A 20,511-nucleotide genomic window follows, 5' to 3' on the forward strand; every position below is an offset into this window, starting at 1 on the left:
CTTTTTTCCTGATAACACCAAAACACACAGATAAACAGTTACAAATGAAAAAAGAACTATAAATTTTAATCTATATTCTATGATTGGAAAAGAGATCTGTGAACATAAGAAGACTGTACTTAAAACATAGGACTTAAACTTACATCTGCAGAATTAAAGACATCTGGCAATAAAAAGTTGAGTAATGCCCAGAGTTCATGCAGGTTATTCTGCAAAGGTGTTCCAGTTAGGAGCAAGCGGTTAGTTGACTTGAACTCACGAACAATCTCTGAAAGCTAGAAAAAAATAATAGTTCTGTTAACATTATTTCATTTGTAAGAATGCTCAACATCCGGAGTTCTTTATCCAACCAATGCATTTTTTTAATAAAACTTGAAAATTATCTTTCTATAGAAAAATATCCTAGTTCAGGTGACACTGCCACAGTGAGTCACAACTGAACAAAATATTCTAGGCATTTCTATACTTATAAGAACGCAAATCATAGTCCTACCTGACACCCCTCCCTCACTTTAAAAAACTTATTTGGTCTATTTTGGGTCCACAGAAACAGTCAGAACTCCATGGAATCCAGGCTAGTCACTTAACACAATAACATCTTTCTCCCTGCCAATCATGTTCATCCACATACCTAGCCAAGTTCTAACTTGGCCTGGTGACAATTTTTTTTTTAAGTAGGCTTCACACCCAGTGCAGAACCCAATGCAGGGCTTGAACTCACAACCCTGAGATCAAGACCTGAGCTGAGATCAAGAGTCAGATGCTCAACCAACTGAGCCACCCAGGTCCCTCAAAGGCCTGGTGACAATTTCTAAGCACCAGAGTTGAGCCCATTTTCCCTGATATCTTAACTTTCTAAATATAAGACTATAAAAATTAAAGCACAAAGCATAAAAGAACAGTAATCTTATCAATAAAAATGCATATTTTTATAATGCTCTTAAACAATTATTCTCTAACATGCATCCTTTTATAAGGTACTAGTCTCAATTTGAAGTTAGTATGATCTGCCTGGTGGTTTTGCTCCAGTTCTGTTCCTGTTTCTCCCAAAGTAGCCCAGTAATCATAATAATCAATGCTTTTCGTACTGTTGATGGAGTTGAATAACAAGAAATAGTGGTATTTTTCAAAATTTACACCATGCTCTAACTCACACAAATCAGGTAATTCCAGGAAATTATTTTTTCTAATCCTTATGAATACACACAAGGTAGAAGGCTCAATAAAAATCAATGCAAATGCCTCTGGTACACCAAATATTACCAAAATATTAAAATACTGTAGCATAACAGAGTTAAACTGCAACAGGTATAGAAAATGAACACCTTATTTTCTTTACATTAAAAACTGTGTTCAATTTTCATTTGTCTCATATTCAATAATTTAAACTTCAAATTATTTTTAAAATGGATTTTCATTCAGATTCTGTGAATAAAATCACAATCTTCCATCACATTTTTTCTTTTGAATACACAGAAGTAATAAACGGACATGGTTAGTTAAAAGAAAAGTTTAATAATGATATTGAAAACTGGCTTACCTTAGATTTTTCATTCTTTATTCTGTGAGCCTCATCAATGACTAGGTATCGCCAATGAAACTTTTTAAATACAGATTTTTCTTTAATTACCATCTCATAAGAAGTAACACAAACATCCCATTCTCCTGGCATCATTTCATCACGAATAAAAGCAGCCTAATGCAAAATAAAGTTCTTTATATTAGAATACACTGACATGATGATCACAGAATTAAAGCATCAAGAAAATACTAATAATTCTAAGAGCCCTCAGAATCATTTGGTCTCATCCATCTTAAAGATAGGAAAACCATTTGGTGTCATCCATTTTAAAGACAGGAAAACCAAATCCCAAAGACACATTATCTGGGTGGCATACTAATATCAACAAAAGAGAAGCAAAGGCTTCCCTTAACTGAGTACAACATATTCAATGAACTGGAGAAGTTCTGATAGATATTAGGCTCTCTTCATACAACAAATGGTCCAAAAAGACAGGAGCAAAGTAAACTGCTTTCTGAAAAGCATGTTCTTACTAAGGTCAAAGCACTACCAACTATTACCAACACAGTTTCAACAAATGAAAAGAACTCAATATACATGAATGATTTCCACCTTTTGATCTCTTTTATGTTCCTTCCATTTCTAACAGGAATGAGTCATATATTTTGTTAAGGGGTCATGAAAGCCCATTAATGCTTTTGTGAATTCCCTGATATTGTTGTAAGACTACAAATATAATCTTATAAAGAGAACTTGCTCTATCTAGTACAGAGGGCTATTTAAGACAGTGAGACTATTTAAAACTATTTTTAAATCTTCTAAATCTTCATAGGCAGTGGCCAACATAGTAGCCAAGTTGACTGAGAGCATTTTTAACTTGTATGAACCGAATTTCAGATGTTATGTATGGGTCAAAATAAAACCATGGAAGTTAACAGGGAGCGGCCAAATCTATATTGAGAAGGTTCTGATTAGTACTGTAAATATGAAATTACAGTGCATAAACAAAATTAACTGTTCACTGCAAACTCATTATTTCATAAACTCACAGTTATGCACCAAACACACTGTGGACTCATTCAACAAATATTTACCGAGTGCCCTGATATCTAAAAGGATTGTCTGGACTGAAGTAGAGGACAGAAAAAAGGCCTTTGTAGAGATCCCAGTTGCACTCTGGGAAGTGGTCATATTTAAAAGGTTAATTAAGACATTACAGAATTGGAGGCAAAATAAAGAGAACCAGGATGCCAGACTCCATTTGGTCTTGCAAACACCTTATCTTTGTTTGATTTTTTTGAAACACTCAATTTTGAAACTCCTACAGTTTCATGGAACAAACATATATTTATAATTTATATTAGCTCTGCCTTGAAATTTGTGTAACAGAACACTGAACATCACATAATCCAAAAGCTCTTTTATAGGTGACAAAATGAATGCCCTTCAATTGTCACTCAATGTCACACACGGTCAATAGCAAAGCCAGAACTAAAACCAGATCTCCTGTTTCCAGGTCCAAGATCTTTGATGTCTCTGGAGTGGAAAAGGAAGGAAAAACCATGTTTGGTGGGGCGCCTGGCTGGTTCTGTTGGTAGAATATGCAACTCTTGATCTCAGGCTCATGAGTTCAAGCCCCACATTGGGCGTGAAGCCTACTTAAAAAATAGAAAACAACTAAAAAACCATTTTTGGGATTCACACCTCTATATACTGCAGGACTACATTAGCGTCAAACTGGGTCAGGAGTATTACTAAGAATTTCCCAACTCAATCAAATACCTGTGGTAACCTACATCAAATTTTTTATTAGTAAAACACTGACCTCATAAAATGTTTACAGAAGGCCAGGAAATTATAAAAACACATTGTATCTATCCCATGTGGTACCAAGATTCAAATTTGTCTATAAATAATTATCTGGGTGGTGCCTAGGTGGCTCAGTCAGTTAAGCATCTGACTTCGACTCAGGTCATGATCTCACGGCTCGTGGGTTCGAGCCCCGCGTCAGGCTCTGTGCTAACAGCTCAGAGCCTGGAGCCTGCTCCGGATTCTGTGTCTCCCTCTCTCTCTGCCCTTCCCCAACTTGTGCTCTGTCTCTCTCTGACTCAAAAATAGATGTTAAAAAAATTTTTTTAATAATTATCTGGACTTTCTCTATACATTCTAACACCAATCTGTAAGTGCTGAATATAGTACATTATTTATGTAATTAATAATTACCATTCCACAAACTCTTTACCCATGGCCCACAGTAAAATAATATTTTAGGTTGCAATCCTTTTTTAAAAATGTTTTTAAGTTTATTTATTTATTTTGAGAGAGAGAGCAAGTGGGATAGGGATAGAGAGGGGGGAGAGAGAGAATCCCAAGTAGGCCCCTTGGCATCAGTGCAGAGCCTGATGCAGGGCTCGAACTCACAAACTGGGAGATCATGACCTGAGCCAAAATCAAGAATCAGATGACTAACCGAGTGAGCTACCCAGGCACCCAGGTTGCAATCCTTAAAAAATGAGCAATACATATCCCTACCATGTGCGAAACACTCTATTTTCTATTCTATTCTATCTCATTTTTTTTTTATTGTTGTCCACACCAACACGAATTTGCAATATTAATGACTGGCAATACGAAAAGCACTGACTTTGAAGACTGGTTTTCAAGATTAAAAAAGTTTTGAAGCCACTAGTAAAATCTCAGCCACTCATGGGGTAGAGATAGGGCAGTCACAAATTAAATACAAGCATTCTTCCTTTAAAACTCCCAGAGAGAGAAAAAAAAAAAAAACTCCCTGAAATATTTCATGAAATCTTGAATTCCATATAATATAAGGGAAAACCACTGACACAGTTTTATTGAGACAAATGAAAACACAAGTGCACATATTTCTTTTTCTTTATGATCTTAGAGAAATACTTTCAACCAAAAATCAATACTTCAGAAATACAAAAGTTTTAAGGAATGATATTACATTAAGTAACAGCAGTGATCAGAAAAGGGTTCTAAGTGACTAATTTGCCACTGGGAAATATTAAGCATAAGGAAGAATCAAGCCTGTAATTCTAAATTTATGAGCTCAGTATTTCAATACTTAAATTATTTATAAGCTGAATTTAAATAAATTTAAGTATTTTTTCTGCAAGCAAAATGATAAGAATAAAATTACATAATTCATTATGCTACCATTCTTTTGAGGATATCTTTTGATAACCTATCTAAGTACGAAAAATAGAATAAATCTTTTCTCTAAACTATGTCCTCTGGAGGCGAAATAAAGGCAAAGTTTAATAATATGCTTTCTAAGCTGATTATTCATTTTTATATTTTTGCATAATTTATTTCTTTTAGATTAATTCTACAGTCCTAAAATCATTGTAGCCTACTAAATTGACAAATGGCTAATTTAAGCAAGAGCCCAGCGTTTCCAATATCTAAGAATGTATGCAGGTATGTATTTTTCTATTCAAAGAGCAAAACTGAAAGCTGTGCCTTTACTTAAATACAAAACACAGGCTCTCTGTATGAATAGAAAAGGCCCCATTCATGTGTGCATCTATGCACACGTGTGTGCATGTATACCAAAGTTAAAAAATTAAAAATTTAAACATAAAAAATTAAGTCATACAAACGTATATATTTTTGGTGTCAAAATAATACAACTGATCAGTCACTGATAAGATATACTGTCAATGATGATTTCTTTTAATAAAAAGTGATTTAAAATGCAACTCAAGGGGCGCCCGGGTGGCTCAGTCGGTTGAGCTCAGTCGGTCCGACTTCCGCTCAGGTCATGATCTCACGGTCCATGAGTTCGAGCCCCGCGTCGGGCTCTGGGCTGACAGCTCAGAGCCTGGAGCCTGCTTCAGATTCTGTGTCTCCCTCTCTCTCTGCCCCTCCCCGACTCATGCTCTGTCTCTCTCTGTCTCAGAAATAAATAAACATTAAAAAAAAATTTTTTTTAAATAAATAAAAAATAAAATAAAATGCAACTCAAAAAAGCTGACGTTAATGTGCCAGTTAAAAGTAAATGCAGATAAGCATAATAAAAGTGATTGCGTGTTATTAATAGGTAACACATCTACTTCACAGGAGTGTTGGATTAATTAATATATTAAAGGCATTTACAACAGAGCCTAACATAGAGTAAGCACAATGTGTTATTTACTAGTAGCAGTCAACTTAAATGTCTTTTATGGTATTTGTATAAAACTTAACCCCAGAAATGATGTTATTCTTGATTGCCTCTTTAAATCAGTTTCTCACTTACTCTTGCATCCTTGTCTCCGACGAAACAAATAACACGGAGAGATGGGACCCATCGTTTAAATTCATTCATCCAGTTGTATAGAGTAGACTTTGGAACTAAAACCATGTGAGGTCCTGGAATGTTTCGGTAATGTTTCAGGTAACCAAGTAAAGCAATCGTCTGTAAAGTCTTACCAAGACCCTGCATTATCGTTACAAAGAAAAAAATCCATAAATGTTTATTTAATGAAACATTTTGTTAGTAATAACAAAGACATTTGCCAACTATCTCACATGGGGAAAAATTTTAAAGACCTTTGTTTTTTTTAAGTGAATAACCATACCAATTCGTACTTACTGTGTGCACAAAAAGAAACCAGGAACTTGCAGGCAGAAAGTTGCTTTGTTGCTCCTCTTAAAGGAGCAAGTAGCATACTTCATAATTTTTTCTAGTGGCAAAATTAGGGAATTTTGTGTGTATGTGTTTCACACTCAAATACCAGCCTGCTTCGATACCAGTCTTTCTTTCCCATTGTCCCCAACATTATTACAGCCAAGGCATGAAATATTCACACTATGCATCTCAAGGGGCTTGTAGCTCTGTACTTGCATCTCACACCCTTGAAGACCTATGGAACCATAAAAGAACAAAACATGAAAGAACTCTGCAGCCAGAAAAGGCCTTAGAGATCACCTAGTCCAGTAGACTTTTTAAAAAACAACCTACTGAACAGGGGAGCCTGGGTGGTTCAGTTAGCTGAGCATCCAGCTCTTGATATCAGCTTAGGTAGTGATCTCATGATAAGGGGATCAAGACCGGCATCCAGGGGCGCCTGGGTGGCTCGGTCGGTTAAGTGTCTGACTTCGGCTCAGGTCATGATCTCGCGGTCTGTGAGTTCGAGCCCCGCGTCGGGCTCTGTGCTGACAGCTCAGAGCCTGGAGCCTGTTTCGGATTCTCTGTCTCCCTCCCTCTCTGCCCCTCCCCTGTTCACGCTCTGTCTCTCTCTGTCTCAAAAATAAATAAACGTTAAAAAAAAAAAAATTAAAAAAAAAAAAAAAAAAAAGACCGGCATCCAGCTCTGCGCAGAGCATGGAGCCTGCTTAGGATTCTCTCTCTCCCTTTCTCTCTCTGCCTCTCCCATGTGTATGCACTCTCTCTCGCTCTCTCAAAATAAATAAATAAGTAAACATTTAAAAATAAATAAGTAAAAATAAAAAACATACTGAACACCATGTACCCACCACCTAACCCATGAGGAAGGGAATGATGTCCTATGCTGTGTGGCCTTTTAAAACAGTTTCTGGCTTTATCTCTATGCAAGGTATATATTTTCTTTTATAAACCTAGGCTCAAAACTATTTTTATAGGGTTTATCCTAATATTTCACTTAATGAGATGCATCAAAACCTTAAAATACTCAAAATTCCTTAATCAAGTAATTCCATTTTTAGGAATCCTATGGAAATAATTTGAAAGGTACAGAAAAAGTAAATTACAAGGGTTCTCACAACAGCATTATTATGTACCATATACACGTGTATCAACCAATATATACTATATACATCAGTCCAAATGACCAGCAATAAGGGAGGATATTAACAGAATTATGGTAACTCTCCAGGATTATTATACAGTAATTAACAATTATTTTTACAAATATTTGAATTATGCAGAAAATATGTATGAATGTGAAGAAATCAGAATACCAAATTATATGTACAATATGATCTCAACTATGTAAAATAAATACATCCAGAATTAAAATGCTAAAATGAAAGATGCCAAAATGTCAACTGTGGTTATTTCTGGGTAGCATAATTATAATTTACTTTCAATTTTTTTCTTGTTTTTTTTCCAAATTTTCTATACTCCTTAAAGTATCTTTCCCTTTTTTAATAAAAAGTACCTGGTGTCAGCATAAATTCAATATGAAGGATCTTCAGATCCTTCATGTTTAAAGGCTGCAGTCAAGAAGAGCTTGGGGCAAATAATCCTGGTCTTTCTGCTATCCAATTAACCAAGCTCCTCCCCTCCTGAGCTAATTGTAGTCTCCAACCCAGAATACTAAATATAAGGAGCTACAGACCCTTGATTTTAAATTTTTTTTTAATGTTTATTTATTTTTGAGACAGAGAGAGACAGAGCATGAATGGGGGAGGGTCAGAGAGAGAGGAAGACACAGAATCTGAAGCAGGCTCCAGGCTCTGAGCTGTCAGCACAGAGCCCGATGTGGGGCTCGAACTCACGGACCGTGAGATCATGACCTGAGCCGAAGTCAGACGCTTAACCGACTGAGCCACCCAGGCACCCCGACCCTTGATTTTAAAGGACCTCCTGCCACACACCTAACAGTTGCTTAGCATCTATGGGATCATTACTACACTACATGTTATAGAGCATAAACAGTCATGTGGCTCTTCTAGAGAAGAGTGATTGCAATAATGTCTCCAGAGTTTCATAAATAGGAATATCACTGGGTCATATAGATCTAGAACTCCCCCCAGTCCTCTCTTAAATCACATTTAATTTATTTTGTCTTAAAATACCAATCTAAGTCTTCATATACTCCCCCAATCTGCTGAATTAGCATCTTCAATGGACTAACTTTTTCTCTTTGGTCATTTTATTTATATGTCCATCACTCCTGAGCTTACTTCCCAGGCCCTACCTGGTATTCTGCTAGGTCAGAACTCAACATTGCTCTTTACTTTTTTTTTTCCATCTATTCACTTTCTCACTGCTCACACATTGAGGCATTTACATTTATTCATTCATGCTTTCATCATTTATTGTCTGGTCTATTCATTCACTCATTTAGTGTTTGGTTTATATACCCCACCTCATTACCAAAAGGATTTCAGGTAGCCTACAAATAAAACATGTTTCAGGTGGCCTACAGTGAAAACATGGAATGTAAATTAATGGTAAAATAGATATAAAGAAGGGCCAGGGAAAGATTAGAAGGTATTGAATAGGAAAAGACACAAAAGACACAATGGGCCAACCATTACATTACACAGGTGCTCCATTTTGGCATTCATTTTGGCTCTGAGCTTCCTGGAAGCCAAAGTATAAATAAAAACAAAAGTACAAGGAGGTTTTTTTAAACCATTTGAGGAAATCACACTAAGAATTATGTAGCCTGTGAAAGTGTAAACAATCCTAGACTTTACAAACGCCTTTTACATTATAACTAAATAAAGCAATTAGCCTCCAGACCTCAGGGGTGCAATATAGCTCAGGCACTTCAAATTTACAAAAAAAAAAAAAAACTGATAACTGAGATCCTGTTTTTAGCTATCATCTCCTTACCATTTCATCTGCCAAGATACCATTGACTCCATTTTCATACAAAGAGATCAACCAGTTCAGCCCTCGAATCTGATAATCTCTCAATGGTCCTCCTTTCACATCTAAAAAAGAAATCAAGATGCCTCATACTTTTATTAATATAATCAAGTAAATTTTTTCTAAAATCAAATTGGGAAAAAAAAAACACCAACATGATGAGGTACTTACATGAAGGTGACACCTCAAATCTAACACACACATTAGATGTTTTCCGACTCTCTGAGAGTAGCTCTTCATCTTCTTCTTGTTCCGTGCGCCTGTGGCGGTAGCTGAAATGAAAAGAAATACCTTTATGTTCAACACAAATGTTAAAGTGTCAATGAAGTCAGTATACATCGCTAGTATCTTCATGAAAAGAAAATGAGTTACTTAAGGTCTTGCTTAGAAGTTGGTAGAACTGGCTTACATTTTTACTGATTTCTAGTGAGAAAAACTTGTTGCCTCCAAAACTTATTTACACTGACAATAACCTTATTTTTTGAACATAGAATTATACTGAATAAGTGAAGAAGGAATGAGAGTATAAGGAGGGAGAAGGGGGGACAGGATGAAGAGAGGGAAAGAGGGAATAAAGTAGAGAGAGATGCCAACATACTCTCCAGCAGAAATTAAGCTCTGCTTGTCATCTTTCTTTATTCGAGGACGTCCCAATTTCATGTTCAGAGGAGATGTTGGAGATTTCTGTGCTGACGGTTGAATGAAATGTGCAAAAAGTTCTGTTTGCTTTAATAAAAATTCAAATCTCTTTGCTCGGTCTGCTTTCTAATGCACAAAAGAAAAAGTAATGATTTTCTTTTTTATTTGCTCGCAGTTATTTAACAAACACTTACATTGCCCTTACTTTGTACTATGTTCTAAGCACTTTAAACATACTAACTCATTTAATTCTCTTAATAAACCTATGAGGTAGGCACTAATATTATGTCCATTTTACAGATGACAAAACTAAAGTACCGAGAGGGTAACTAACTTGCTCAAGTTCCCACAGTTAATAAGAACCCAAATTTGAAAAATGGCATTTTCAGATACTCTGAATAGAAGCCAAGTGATCTAACAGAAGTAAATGCCCCAATAAGAAGTATCCTGTTGGGGCACCTGAGTGGATCGGTCTGTTAAGTGGTTGTGCATCCAACTTCTCAGGTCATGATCTCATGGCTCTGTGAGTTCAAGCCCCGTATTGGGCTCTGTGCTGATAGCTCAGAGCCTGGAGCCTGCTTCGGATTCTGTGTCTCTGTCTCTCTCTGCCCCTCCCCAATGCACAAGCGTGCACACACATGCTGTCTCTCTCTCTCAAAAATAAGCAAACATTAAAAAAAAAGAAGTACCCTGCTTAAAGAGTAAGGGTCAGAAAGCAAATCCTCTTTCCAAACCATAATGATTTTCTTTTCCTAGTTAACAAAATAAAGCATCATAATATGTAATATATCCTAAATGCAGAAATATGAATTATTGGCTTTGATATACATATACCATAAACTGATCTCTTAAGAATTTATAAGATTTGGGGGAAAAATACCCATACACATATAAGTAAAATAGTTAACATATATTAACTATTAAAAATTTATATGCGGGGCACCTGGGTGGCTTAGTTGGTTAAGTGTCCGACTTCGGCTCAGGTCATGATCTCCCTGTCCCGTGAGTTTGAGCCCCGCGTCGGGCTCTGTGCTGAAAGCTCAGAGCCTGGAGCCTGCTTCGGATTCTGGGTCTCCCTCTCTCTCTGCCTCTCCCTGCTCACACTCTGTGTGTGTGTGTGTGTGTGTGTGTGTGTGTGTGTGTCTCAAAAATAAACATTAAAAAAATTTAATTGATATATTCTATAATTTCTCAATAAATTGTAAAAGGTCATGTAACTTGTACCATATTAATGAAATAAAACTTCACTAAAAAATCTTAGAAGATCAAAAGATGTATACATTATTCTAAATGAAGAAAAAATGAAAATGATTTTTTATTTCCCAGTCACTTTCTGACCACAGGGTAGGGAATATTTGATTGCTAATGAAGGATGCATAATTAATAATACCAGAAACTTACAAGAGTTCATTAACATAAACACAAGAATTAGACAAACATTCAGACCAGAAGCTGGAAGGAGGCCAAAACTTTTCCATTTTATGTTATCCTCACTGGAATGTTGTTTTTAGAGTTGTTAAAACATTAACTGTCTATGTTAGATGTGACCTTAAACATTAAGGCATGGAGTATGGCAAAATCACTATGAACAACCAAAAAAATACTTCATTTCTACTTATTTTTATAATATTACTGCAAAAGCAACCCCTCAACAAAAAAATTCAGTTCCAACTACTTGTTAAATTTCTCTTTTGAGTTAACCAAATTCACTGGTTTTGAAAGATCCCAGGGCATAAAAGATTAGTTAAAATGAAAGCTAAGATATGGATTTTAGTAAATAAAAACTAAATAATTTGAAATACACAGCAAAGCAGTAGGTGGCATAATTAAGATTATACTGTTTAAATACGTAACATTTTCATGTACTGGGAAAATGTCCTCTCCTCCAGAGAAAGTGTTACTGTATTACATGTCTCATAATATGTAACATTCATTCAAATATCCAAAGCAAGAACAGAGGGAGAAAAAAATATCAGTCCAGCTCTGTGACCTGATTTCTTTAAGCCATACTGATATTCCCACTGATATTTTCACTTAGTGGATACAATATTTCTAGCATAAAGCATCTTATTATGAGATAAAGAGTGCTGAACAACAGTGAAGAGATGTGGTTTCTGTTCCCAACTATTTCATATAGTTTTTCTGCTCCTTATTTTCTCATCTGAAAACGAGATTCATTTATTCAACAAAAATCTACTATAATGGATTTATTATTAAATTACTTTCCAATTCTAAAATCTATGATCCTGTATTCATTATATATGAACATGTATCGTTTTAATCTTTCACATCTCCTCAATAAAAATCAAGTACAGTGAAACTAATGTTAATATTGGGTGCCAACTACAGTTCAATGACAAAAAATCAACTACATTATTCATGATCAACCCAGGAATATATTTACCATTTTCTCTTCATATTCTGGGTCCATTTCCTTCTCAGATTTAGAAGCTTTAGCAGCAAGTTTGAGTTGAAATGAAGAAACATTTTTCTAGAATTTCAAAAAAAAAATAAGCCATCAAATTGCAAAGCAAGATCTTAAAAATGGTCGACATTGTCATTTGAAGAAAGTAAAAAGTAATTAAATACTAAATAAATAAATCAACATGGGCCACACATAGACCAATGATGAGAGCATGTCATGAAGCAGGGCTTATGATTAATCCAGTTCTGTGCACCTGGGGTCCAATAAAAAATCTGTATTATAAAAGCTAGAGAAAGAACATTAATTAAAATAAACACCAAAAGGTGAAACATTGAGCCATTTCATCTATTTTTTATTTCAAACATAAGAAAGTACAGAACCATTGAATAGATTTAAAATCTAGAATATGGTAATATTATCATCCACAAACCAAGGAATTCAAGGAAAGTAAATATTAATTCTCAGAAACACATCTTTATGTAATAGAAACGAGCCAAAATTTCAGAAGGAGACTATGGTTTCTGTTCCTGAAAAGACACTTTTTCATTGTTTTCATATTCTAATAAGAACATTTAAACTTTTTAATGTAATACATGTTAATTTCTATTTAAATAATAACACAATACAGTTTTAAACTTTTGATTTATGTTAATTTTTCCCAACTGGAAAGAAAACTATTTTAAACCCTGTTACATAAATATTTTGTAGCAGTTTCTCAAGGTTATCAACTATTAACATCTGATATTTAAAAAGTTGTGATTTAGTGAAAACTAACATAAGTCAGCTTCTTCAAAATATTGAAATTATCTGGGGGTTATTTCATGCACGCTATCCTTTGTAAAGATAAGCTTGTACTTGCAAATATAATTATGTATATAGAATATACCTCCTTCCCTATAAGAAATAGAGAAATAATAAAAACACAAATCTACCGTTTAGTATCAGAGCTGAGAGTATTTCAGTTTTAACACAGATTTTGCCCAAGTCACAAATCAGTTTGTGAAAACTACAGAAATTACGTCCATTTTATCATGGCTTTTGTCAATCAGTTCCTGAAAACTTAGATCATAAATCAAAACCAGAATGTGATGTTAAACATAAAAAAAACATAGCTCCAATAGTTAATGAATGTCTTCTAACATTTACTGAAATTCCTAGTTTAAGACAATTCAAACTAAGATTATGGAATTTGACCCTGGTCAGTGTTCTACTTTGAAGCACTGATCAGATATTGTTCAGTTATTCTTAACCCAAATAATAGCCATCTTGATTTAAGCATCGCATACATATATATCGTCTATGTGAGATGTTTTCAATGTAATCCTGGATGGACAAGAATAGAAAACTGCTAAAATCCCCTCAATCCCACTCTTTCAAACTGTCCCATGTACTATAAATCTGATTTTATTTTCAAAGCAACAAGTAACGGAATACTGGGTAACAAAATTCACACCTTTATCATTCCTTGAAAAGCTATATGAAGTCTAGTTTTCAAGTTTCAAAACAGTGAAAATTACTTCACATCATATACACAAGTATATATCTAATAGTGTGGGACAAAGACTTCGCTTATAGAAAAATTAAGGCTTTAATTAGGAAAAAAAAAACTTTACTCAATACACTTGCCTACCTTGTGGTAGAATACCATAAAATTTAATTATATGCTAATTAAAATTCCTAATCTTAAGCAGTGCTATTAAAAGCTGTGGGTAATTACTTAATTGGCACTATCTTCCACAACAAATTTTAAAATACCTACCTTCTAAACCTTCTCCTTTGCATATGTTTTCAAAAATACACTTCTTGTACAAGAAAACATAAAAGGATATTTTAATGAATTTCCTATGGATTTCATCATCTGGTAGTTTAGATGCCATGAGAATGTGGACAAGGTCATCAAGATGCCCTTAGAGACCATGACCTTTTTCTTGATGTTTTCATTACCAAAAATACCAACTCCAACTTCCAGCGTTAGGTTATCCACTGTCACTTAAACCAAGTTAAGCTCAAGAACCAGAACGTAAACAAAAATACGTTTCTGTAGCTAAATGTCACAAGTCAATCAACCAAATTTCATCTACTTTATGCATCACAAAAATGCTCTTACTCAGAGCCTATTTTCTTTTACTTGATATACAATTCTAGCAAGTTTGATCATCTGACTTGCCATACTACAGAGAATAAAAGCAACAGCAAATGACACAGGAAAGATCACTTAGAAGAAAGCACAATGTCAACAGCAAGAAGGGATGGCAGAAGCCCAGGACTAAAAGAGGAGTTCCACTGCAGTAACATCCCTTTTCCTTACTATTCAGGCATAATTATTTCCCTCTCCCTGCTGCATCACTTGTATTTTTATATTTTGTATTTTTACAGTTGTTTTAAATGATTGTATGGTTTTGTTACATCTATGTCATTTTATCATATGTTCTTTCTGATGAAAGTAGATGAAGTTTTTAAAAAATGATAGCTAACACCTGACAATTGAGGGAGGAGAGTGAAAAGTCATTTAGGAAATCAACACAATACTGGGGGCACTGGCTAACTCAGTCGGTAGAGCATGCGACTCTTAATCTCAGGGTTGTAAATTCAAGCCCTGTGTTGGGCATGGAGCCTAGTTAAAAATTTTTTACAAAATCAACACAATACTGGAAATGTCCGGGAAGTGGTTATTTGAGGGGGAACAGCCTCCTACATCTCAAATGCCTATGTATCACTTCCAGAGTACAGTAACTGATGAACATGAAGGAAAGTTTAATCTACATTTTCAGTCCATCACTTAGGCAGTCAAGGTAGTGAGCAATCTATTTAGATGGAGTGGGGGGAGTGCCAAATTACTTTATTTAAAGGAATGAAATGATAAACATGAAAGAACTTAAGTAGATATTTGGTACTCTTTAGATTTTTGAGAAAAAATTAAAAATGAAAGATGTGGTGACTAAAATAATCAACTTAAAGTATTCAGAAAGTTCCTGCCATGCAACACCTCACTTCCCGACGCTGAGCAGACAAATGAGATAGTATTAGGACAACTTCTGATGAGGCTATAGAATTCATTAATATATGTATCAATTCAGTGTTTGTTACATAGGTGTTTTTTTATTGATTCCCAATCTTTCCACAACTCAAAAAATGTACACAATCTGGAAATTCAACAATCTTTACTGCCATACAAAAGAGTTTATCCCTTACATTTGCACAGTCTAGAGAATAAAAGGCACCTAGACTCATTGGTGAATTCCCCAGCATTTGATTTTATATTGATACTTCGTATCTGAACCATCTTTACAATAACCATGTTACTGATTCAAGTACCACATAGATCTTAAAATGTGTATGTTTTGTACGGTTTTCACTTACCACTACAATTGTCTTTCTGTTTAGTCAACCTTGTAACAGTAAAATATATCACTTTAAACAAATGCTGGATTTAAAATTACTAATTCGCGGCAAAAGGTGTAAATTGCCTTCAAAAGCTTTTCATTTGGTCGCATCGTACCATATAATAATTCAGATAAAGCCAGTTGAGATCTCTAAAGCATAATTTTAATTACCTACCGTTGTTTTAATTGTGAGATGTCTACTCGTAAACGGAAAAAAAAATCTACCCATAAACGATGCATTCTACAATTTAATTATACGTCAACAATCCTTATACCCCATCTTATTTTTTATTCTGAACGTGTTTCATAGTTTCATTTGCATGTCTTGGTCCATATGAAATATGCCTTATGGAGATAATACATATTTTCTGGATTTGGCTTTAATAGGTGTCTGAGTGGTCCCTTTATGTATGTTAGCAGGAGCTCATCCTAGCGACGCTGGGTTAAAGAAAAAGAAAAAGAAAAAGAAAAAGAAAAAGAAAAAGAAAAACCCTGCATGTGTCCAGGAGCCAGCAGCGCCCACTAGGAGAGGGAGGCGGAAGCCTGGAAGGCTTGGGGCCGGATTGGGGGACCATTTGGGTGGCCCTGGAGTGAAACACTATACCGTCGGGGGCGGGGCAGGAGAGGGTGAGGGTGCACACGTTGGAAATTTTCCTAAGCCAGCGTCCACGGTTCCTCAGTTTGGGGTCTGGATTGCGGGGGAGCGGGTAGCACGCGGAGAGCTCATTTTCTCGGGGTGACACCCCCGCTTCAGCAGGCGGGGACCAAACGAACAAGGGATGATTTTTTTGCTGCCACCTAAAAGGCCGACATGGCCATTCAAAAAAAATAAAAGTCTCTCCTATCGTCCCTCCGCCTCCCAACCACCAGCACCTTGAAATTCAAATTAAAAAATTGTAAACCCCAGCAGAACCCCTTTCGCGCGGGTGTGGGATTGAAGGGCCCAGATTTCCCATGCAGAGGCCGACGGGAAGGGGGGGGAGAGGGAGCGAGCGAGAGGAGAGGGAGAGGCGGAGGCTTTTTCCTGCACAACCCCATCCCCCACCCTGTTACCCCAGTTCCGGGAATGTGGATGGGGCCGGGGGCTGTCGAGGGGCGTCCAAGCCCCCCAAGCCCCGGGATAACGGGCACCCTCCGCCCCGCGCCGCGCCCGCGCCCAGCCCCGCCCCCGCCCTCCAGGCGGCATGGAGGAAAGGGGGAGGGGAGCGAATGCTAGACTGTTCCGCCGCCCCCCACTCCCAGCGCGCCCGCGGCCCCCATCCCCGGTGAGCTCCGCCGGTACCTGTCGGCGCCGAAAGGTCAGGGCTTGGGCCCCTCGGAGGGGCCCGGCTCAGGATTTGTTGACTATACACACACCCCCTTCCTATTTACCTCCTTCTTCTCGCCCTTCTCCGTGGCCACGGTGGCTTCGGTGGCCGCGGCGGCCGCTCCCTCCTCCTTAGAGGTGGATGGCCCCGGCTGCTCGTCCTCTATGACCACGATTGTGGCGGTCGCATCAGCAGCTGCCACGGTGGCTGCCACTGCAGCGGTGTCCGGCTCCATTGCGTTGGAGCGGGAACGAGGAAGGGGACGAGGGCTCCTGGGCGGCGGCAGTGGCTGCACTGGAAAGAGCTAGATGGAGCAGGGGTGGGGAATCACTCCGCTTCCAACCCCTTCGCTCAGCCCCCCCTTCTTTAAATAACCCTCAACCCTGCCCCACTTCCGTCCACCCACCCTACGTCATGGCCTCCCCCCGTCACCCTCCCCCCTTCCTCCACCCCCCCCCCTCAACGATCGCGAGACTCCCCCTCCCCACCAAGAGCCCGGGCCGGCCCGCACGACCAACTGTTGCCTGAGTGTGGGGCGCGGACTGGGGTTGAGGCGGGAACCCACAAGCCCGCGGCTCCCTAAAAATCTCCCTTCCCACACGCCCCCAACAGTCAGCCTGAGCTCCCCACGCATATGTGTGCAGAAGGAATCCTCTTTCCCTTAAATCTGCTCTTTGTACCTTGGGGCGCTCTCCCCTTCTTGCACAAAGAACTTTTACTCTGCTTGTAACTGCACTGTAAAAGGTCTCACTATTTGCAAAGCAGAGAACCCCTCTGGGGACTGCCCTTTCCCAGGTCCCAAAAGGGGTATTGGTGGTGCTATTCCCACCTTTGGAAATTCTGCAGAAGGAGAAGCATTCCTTGAATCTCTTGATTACAGCTGCAAACATTGTCTTACAAGGCAAAGCGTGACACTTGGGTTTTATGTATATTTGCTCTATTTGCAACTCTGATACTTCTCAGATGGCCAAAGTGCAGGAGCCCTTCTGTTGCCATCACCGCTGAATTTTAAAACTCGTTGCGTGGGGGACAAGGTCAAGGGCCTCAGAGAACCTGGGGCAAATCATGGTAGAAACCCAATATTAGTAATTGGATTAAATTACCTTGAGTTTTTTGGTATGTGTTATTTTTGTATCCCCATTATTAAGTAGTAATTAAACACCAATAATAGGCATAATCATGGATATAAAAGCATTTTGTAAAGGGTGGGACAGTAGGCAAATGTCGATTATTAAATATTATTGTTTCTATTTCTCCTCACCATTTATTTTGATCAATGATGGGAAGATTTACATCTTTCTAGATTTTGATCATTACAGACGAAAGATAGCAAAACAGGTGGAAAATAGTATACCAAACAACAATCACAAAATCTACAATTTCCAAAATGAAGCAAATACTTTTCAAAGTGTAAACAAATCATGATTAATTTCCCTCAACACACCTTCCTAAATTACCAACTAAAATTAAATGTGATTTCTATGAATAGCAGGAAAGCACACAATTGCCCCCCAAATATATCCCTTTTTCCTGGGAATAATAGCCTAAATTCCTCTCTGTTTTAAAGTTGTGACTGCTTCATATGCAAAATCCTTGTGACATTTTACCTACTATTGGTCATTTAAACCTTAGTGTAAAGAGGTGTGAGATACTGTCCAGGGACTGGTTTTGCACAGAGGCACACAGGTTTTTAGAGGCAAAGAGCAAGACAGTGGTGATTGAAGGAGTGTGTCACTGAGACTGGTAGTGATAGCTTTGCTCTGATTTTACTTTCATTATTTTTATCATTTGCCCTTGTTTCTCATCCTGAAGTATACATGTGTAGTATCCAATGGGTGTGTGTGTGTGTGTGTGTGTGTGTGTGTGTGTGTGTGTATAGCATATATAACAATGGTTTGTATTTCTGGAACATCAACCTTAATCAAAAAGTGGGATGGAATTAAACCACTTAACTGATCATTTGAAACACTATTTTTTCTGTAAAATATGCAGATGTATTAAGGAATGAACTGCAGTTTGAACTGTCTCCACATAAAAGCTTGAGACTTCCAGTTGGATATCCTACCCCTTCACCACCACCTTTTCAGTCTCCTCAGTCATTAAGACTTGTTTCATAGGGAAGTCCAGGAAGCACTAAAAGACAAGGATGTATGTATCCACTTGACTTGAAAAGGATCCTTCTAGAAAGTGTGATGAAAGATTTCTTTTTCATGAAACTGAAGCTGTGGAAGGATATAATTCCCCTTTCCTTGCCTGGGGATTCAAAGAAAAAAGGGTTAGTAAATATTTATTATGTATTGGTGTGTTCCTGCTTACAAAGATACTTTATTCCACTGTATTTCTCATTTCCAATGTATAGTATTTCAGTTACACCTTGGGCTAAATGCACTCTTAGAGGAAATCTGGGAAACTCACATCCGTTTGTAATACCTTTTCTTTCGAAACATGTGTTTCAAGTTCCAAAAAAAAATAAGTTAGAAATTCATTTGGGGGCCAGAACATATTTGTGTGTTGGTAATTTTCCATATGTGTATAATGTGATCCTTCCTTTTCAGGATGACATGGCTGAAAGTGCTACCAAGTAATGAGTTTGGCTGGAAAGGTCAATGCTTGGTCCATAGACCTTGCTTCAGGATTCATGTAAATATTGCCCTTTGGCTTGTGGCAACAGCTGCTATTTACAGAGCATGTGCTATCCTTATTTGCAAATCTGCCTAAAATTCATGATCTGTAGACTTTGCTCAACAAAAGTCATCTCATTTCTGAGCCTACCCAACACCTTGCTCTATCTGTTGCTGCTACTACCTTCTATTTTGTCTTTTCATTTGAAATGGTCTTTAATTGCTGTACTCCAGTGAGGTAGGAGAACAAACCAAACTTTTGTAGAGGATCTTGGGGTCATATTTGGGAGCCTCAAAACCAATCCTAGTCTACTAGACAATACACCCATTTTGGCAGATAGCAAGTATCATAGAAATTATCCAATAGTCATTTTTGTATAGCCAAACAGTATCTGCCAGAATGCATGTCCAGTAGTGGTATTAAATACTTTGATAAAGTTTATGAAGGCAAGGTCAAAGACTTGGTGTTCATTCTCTTATCCTGTATCTGATATTTATCATTGAAACCACAGTGTGACTTAAAACTACATTGTGATCCCACTAATCAACGTTCTTTAGAAGTTGGTACAAACGATTCCAGTCACAGTATCTTGCTTACCAACTATAGTAACCTCTCTGTTCTTAGCAGTAAGCTTTCTCACCATTCTCCTTGAAGACATTTATGATATGTCATTTTTGAAAATATGGTTATTTCCTCAGCACTCTGTATATTAAGGAAAAGGTCATCATAATGGCTAGTATACATCAACCATTTCTTGAGCACTCACTATTGTACTAGGTTCCTGACATATGATGTTGCTAATCCTCCTGGTAATGCTATGAAATAAATGTTATTATCCCTATTTTACAGATCGAAAATGGAGACTTAGGGTAATAACTCATCTAAGGTTTCACAGCTAGTGAGTGACAAAAGCCAGATTCAAATCCCAGGCTGTCTGGCTCCAAACTTCATCTTTCCATTTTACCTTTATTAAGTTCTCTGTTCTTCACAGGGCTTCCTCTTCGACAGTTGAAATCATA

The 20,511-nt window shown here is 37.3% G+C and overlaps 1 protein-coding gene across 10 annotated transcripts in view; it reads right to left on the bottom strand.

Annotated features, from left to right (window-relative positions):
- The window catches only part of SMARCA1 (SWI/SNF related, matrix associated, actin dependent regulator of chromatin, subfamily a, member 1), a 267,206-nt gene extending 249,964 nt beyond the window's left edge, over window positions 1-17,242 (bottom strand). For 6 of the 10 annotated variants that reach the window (XM_049644258.1, XM_049644259.1, XM_049644256.1 and 3 more), the window contains exons 1-8: window positions 16,935-17,231; window positions 12,160-12,246; window positions 9,715-9,881; window positions 9,288-9,388; window positions 9,081-9,181; window positions 5,790-5,969; window positions 1,541-1,696; window positions 144-275 (exon numbers count right to left, since the gene is read on the bottom strand). In XM_049644258.1, the coding sequence (XP_049500215.1) occupies window positions 144-275; window positions 1,541-1,696; window positions 5,790-5,969; window positions 9,081-9,181; window positions 9,288-9,388; window positions 9,715-9,881; window positions 12,160-12,246; window positions 16,935-17,105 (1,095 nt within the window). In that variant the 5' untranslated portion in view covers window positions 17,106-17,231. Of the gene's footprint in view, window positions 1-143; window positions 276-1,540; window positions 1,697-5,789; window positions 5,970-9,080; window positions 9,182-9,287; window positions 9,389-9,714; window positions 9,882-12,159; window positions 12,247-16,934 lie in introns of all 10 variants that reach the window. The other 4 variants (XM_049644253.1, XM_049644252.1, XM_049644261.1 and 1 more) reach the window with 2 other exon arrangements.
- Window positions 17,243-20,511: the final 3,269 nt, after the last annotated feature.

The sequence above is a fragment of the Panthera uncia genome, chromosome X, assembly GCF_023721935.1.
Source record: "Panthera uncia isolate 11264 chromosome X, Puncia_PCG_1.0, whole genome shotgun sequence".
NCBI classification, from domain to species: domain Eukaryota; kingdom Metazoa; phylum Chordata; class Mammalia; order Carnivora; family Felidae; genus Panthera; species Panthera uncia.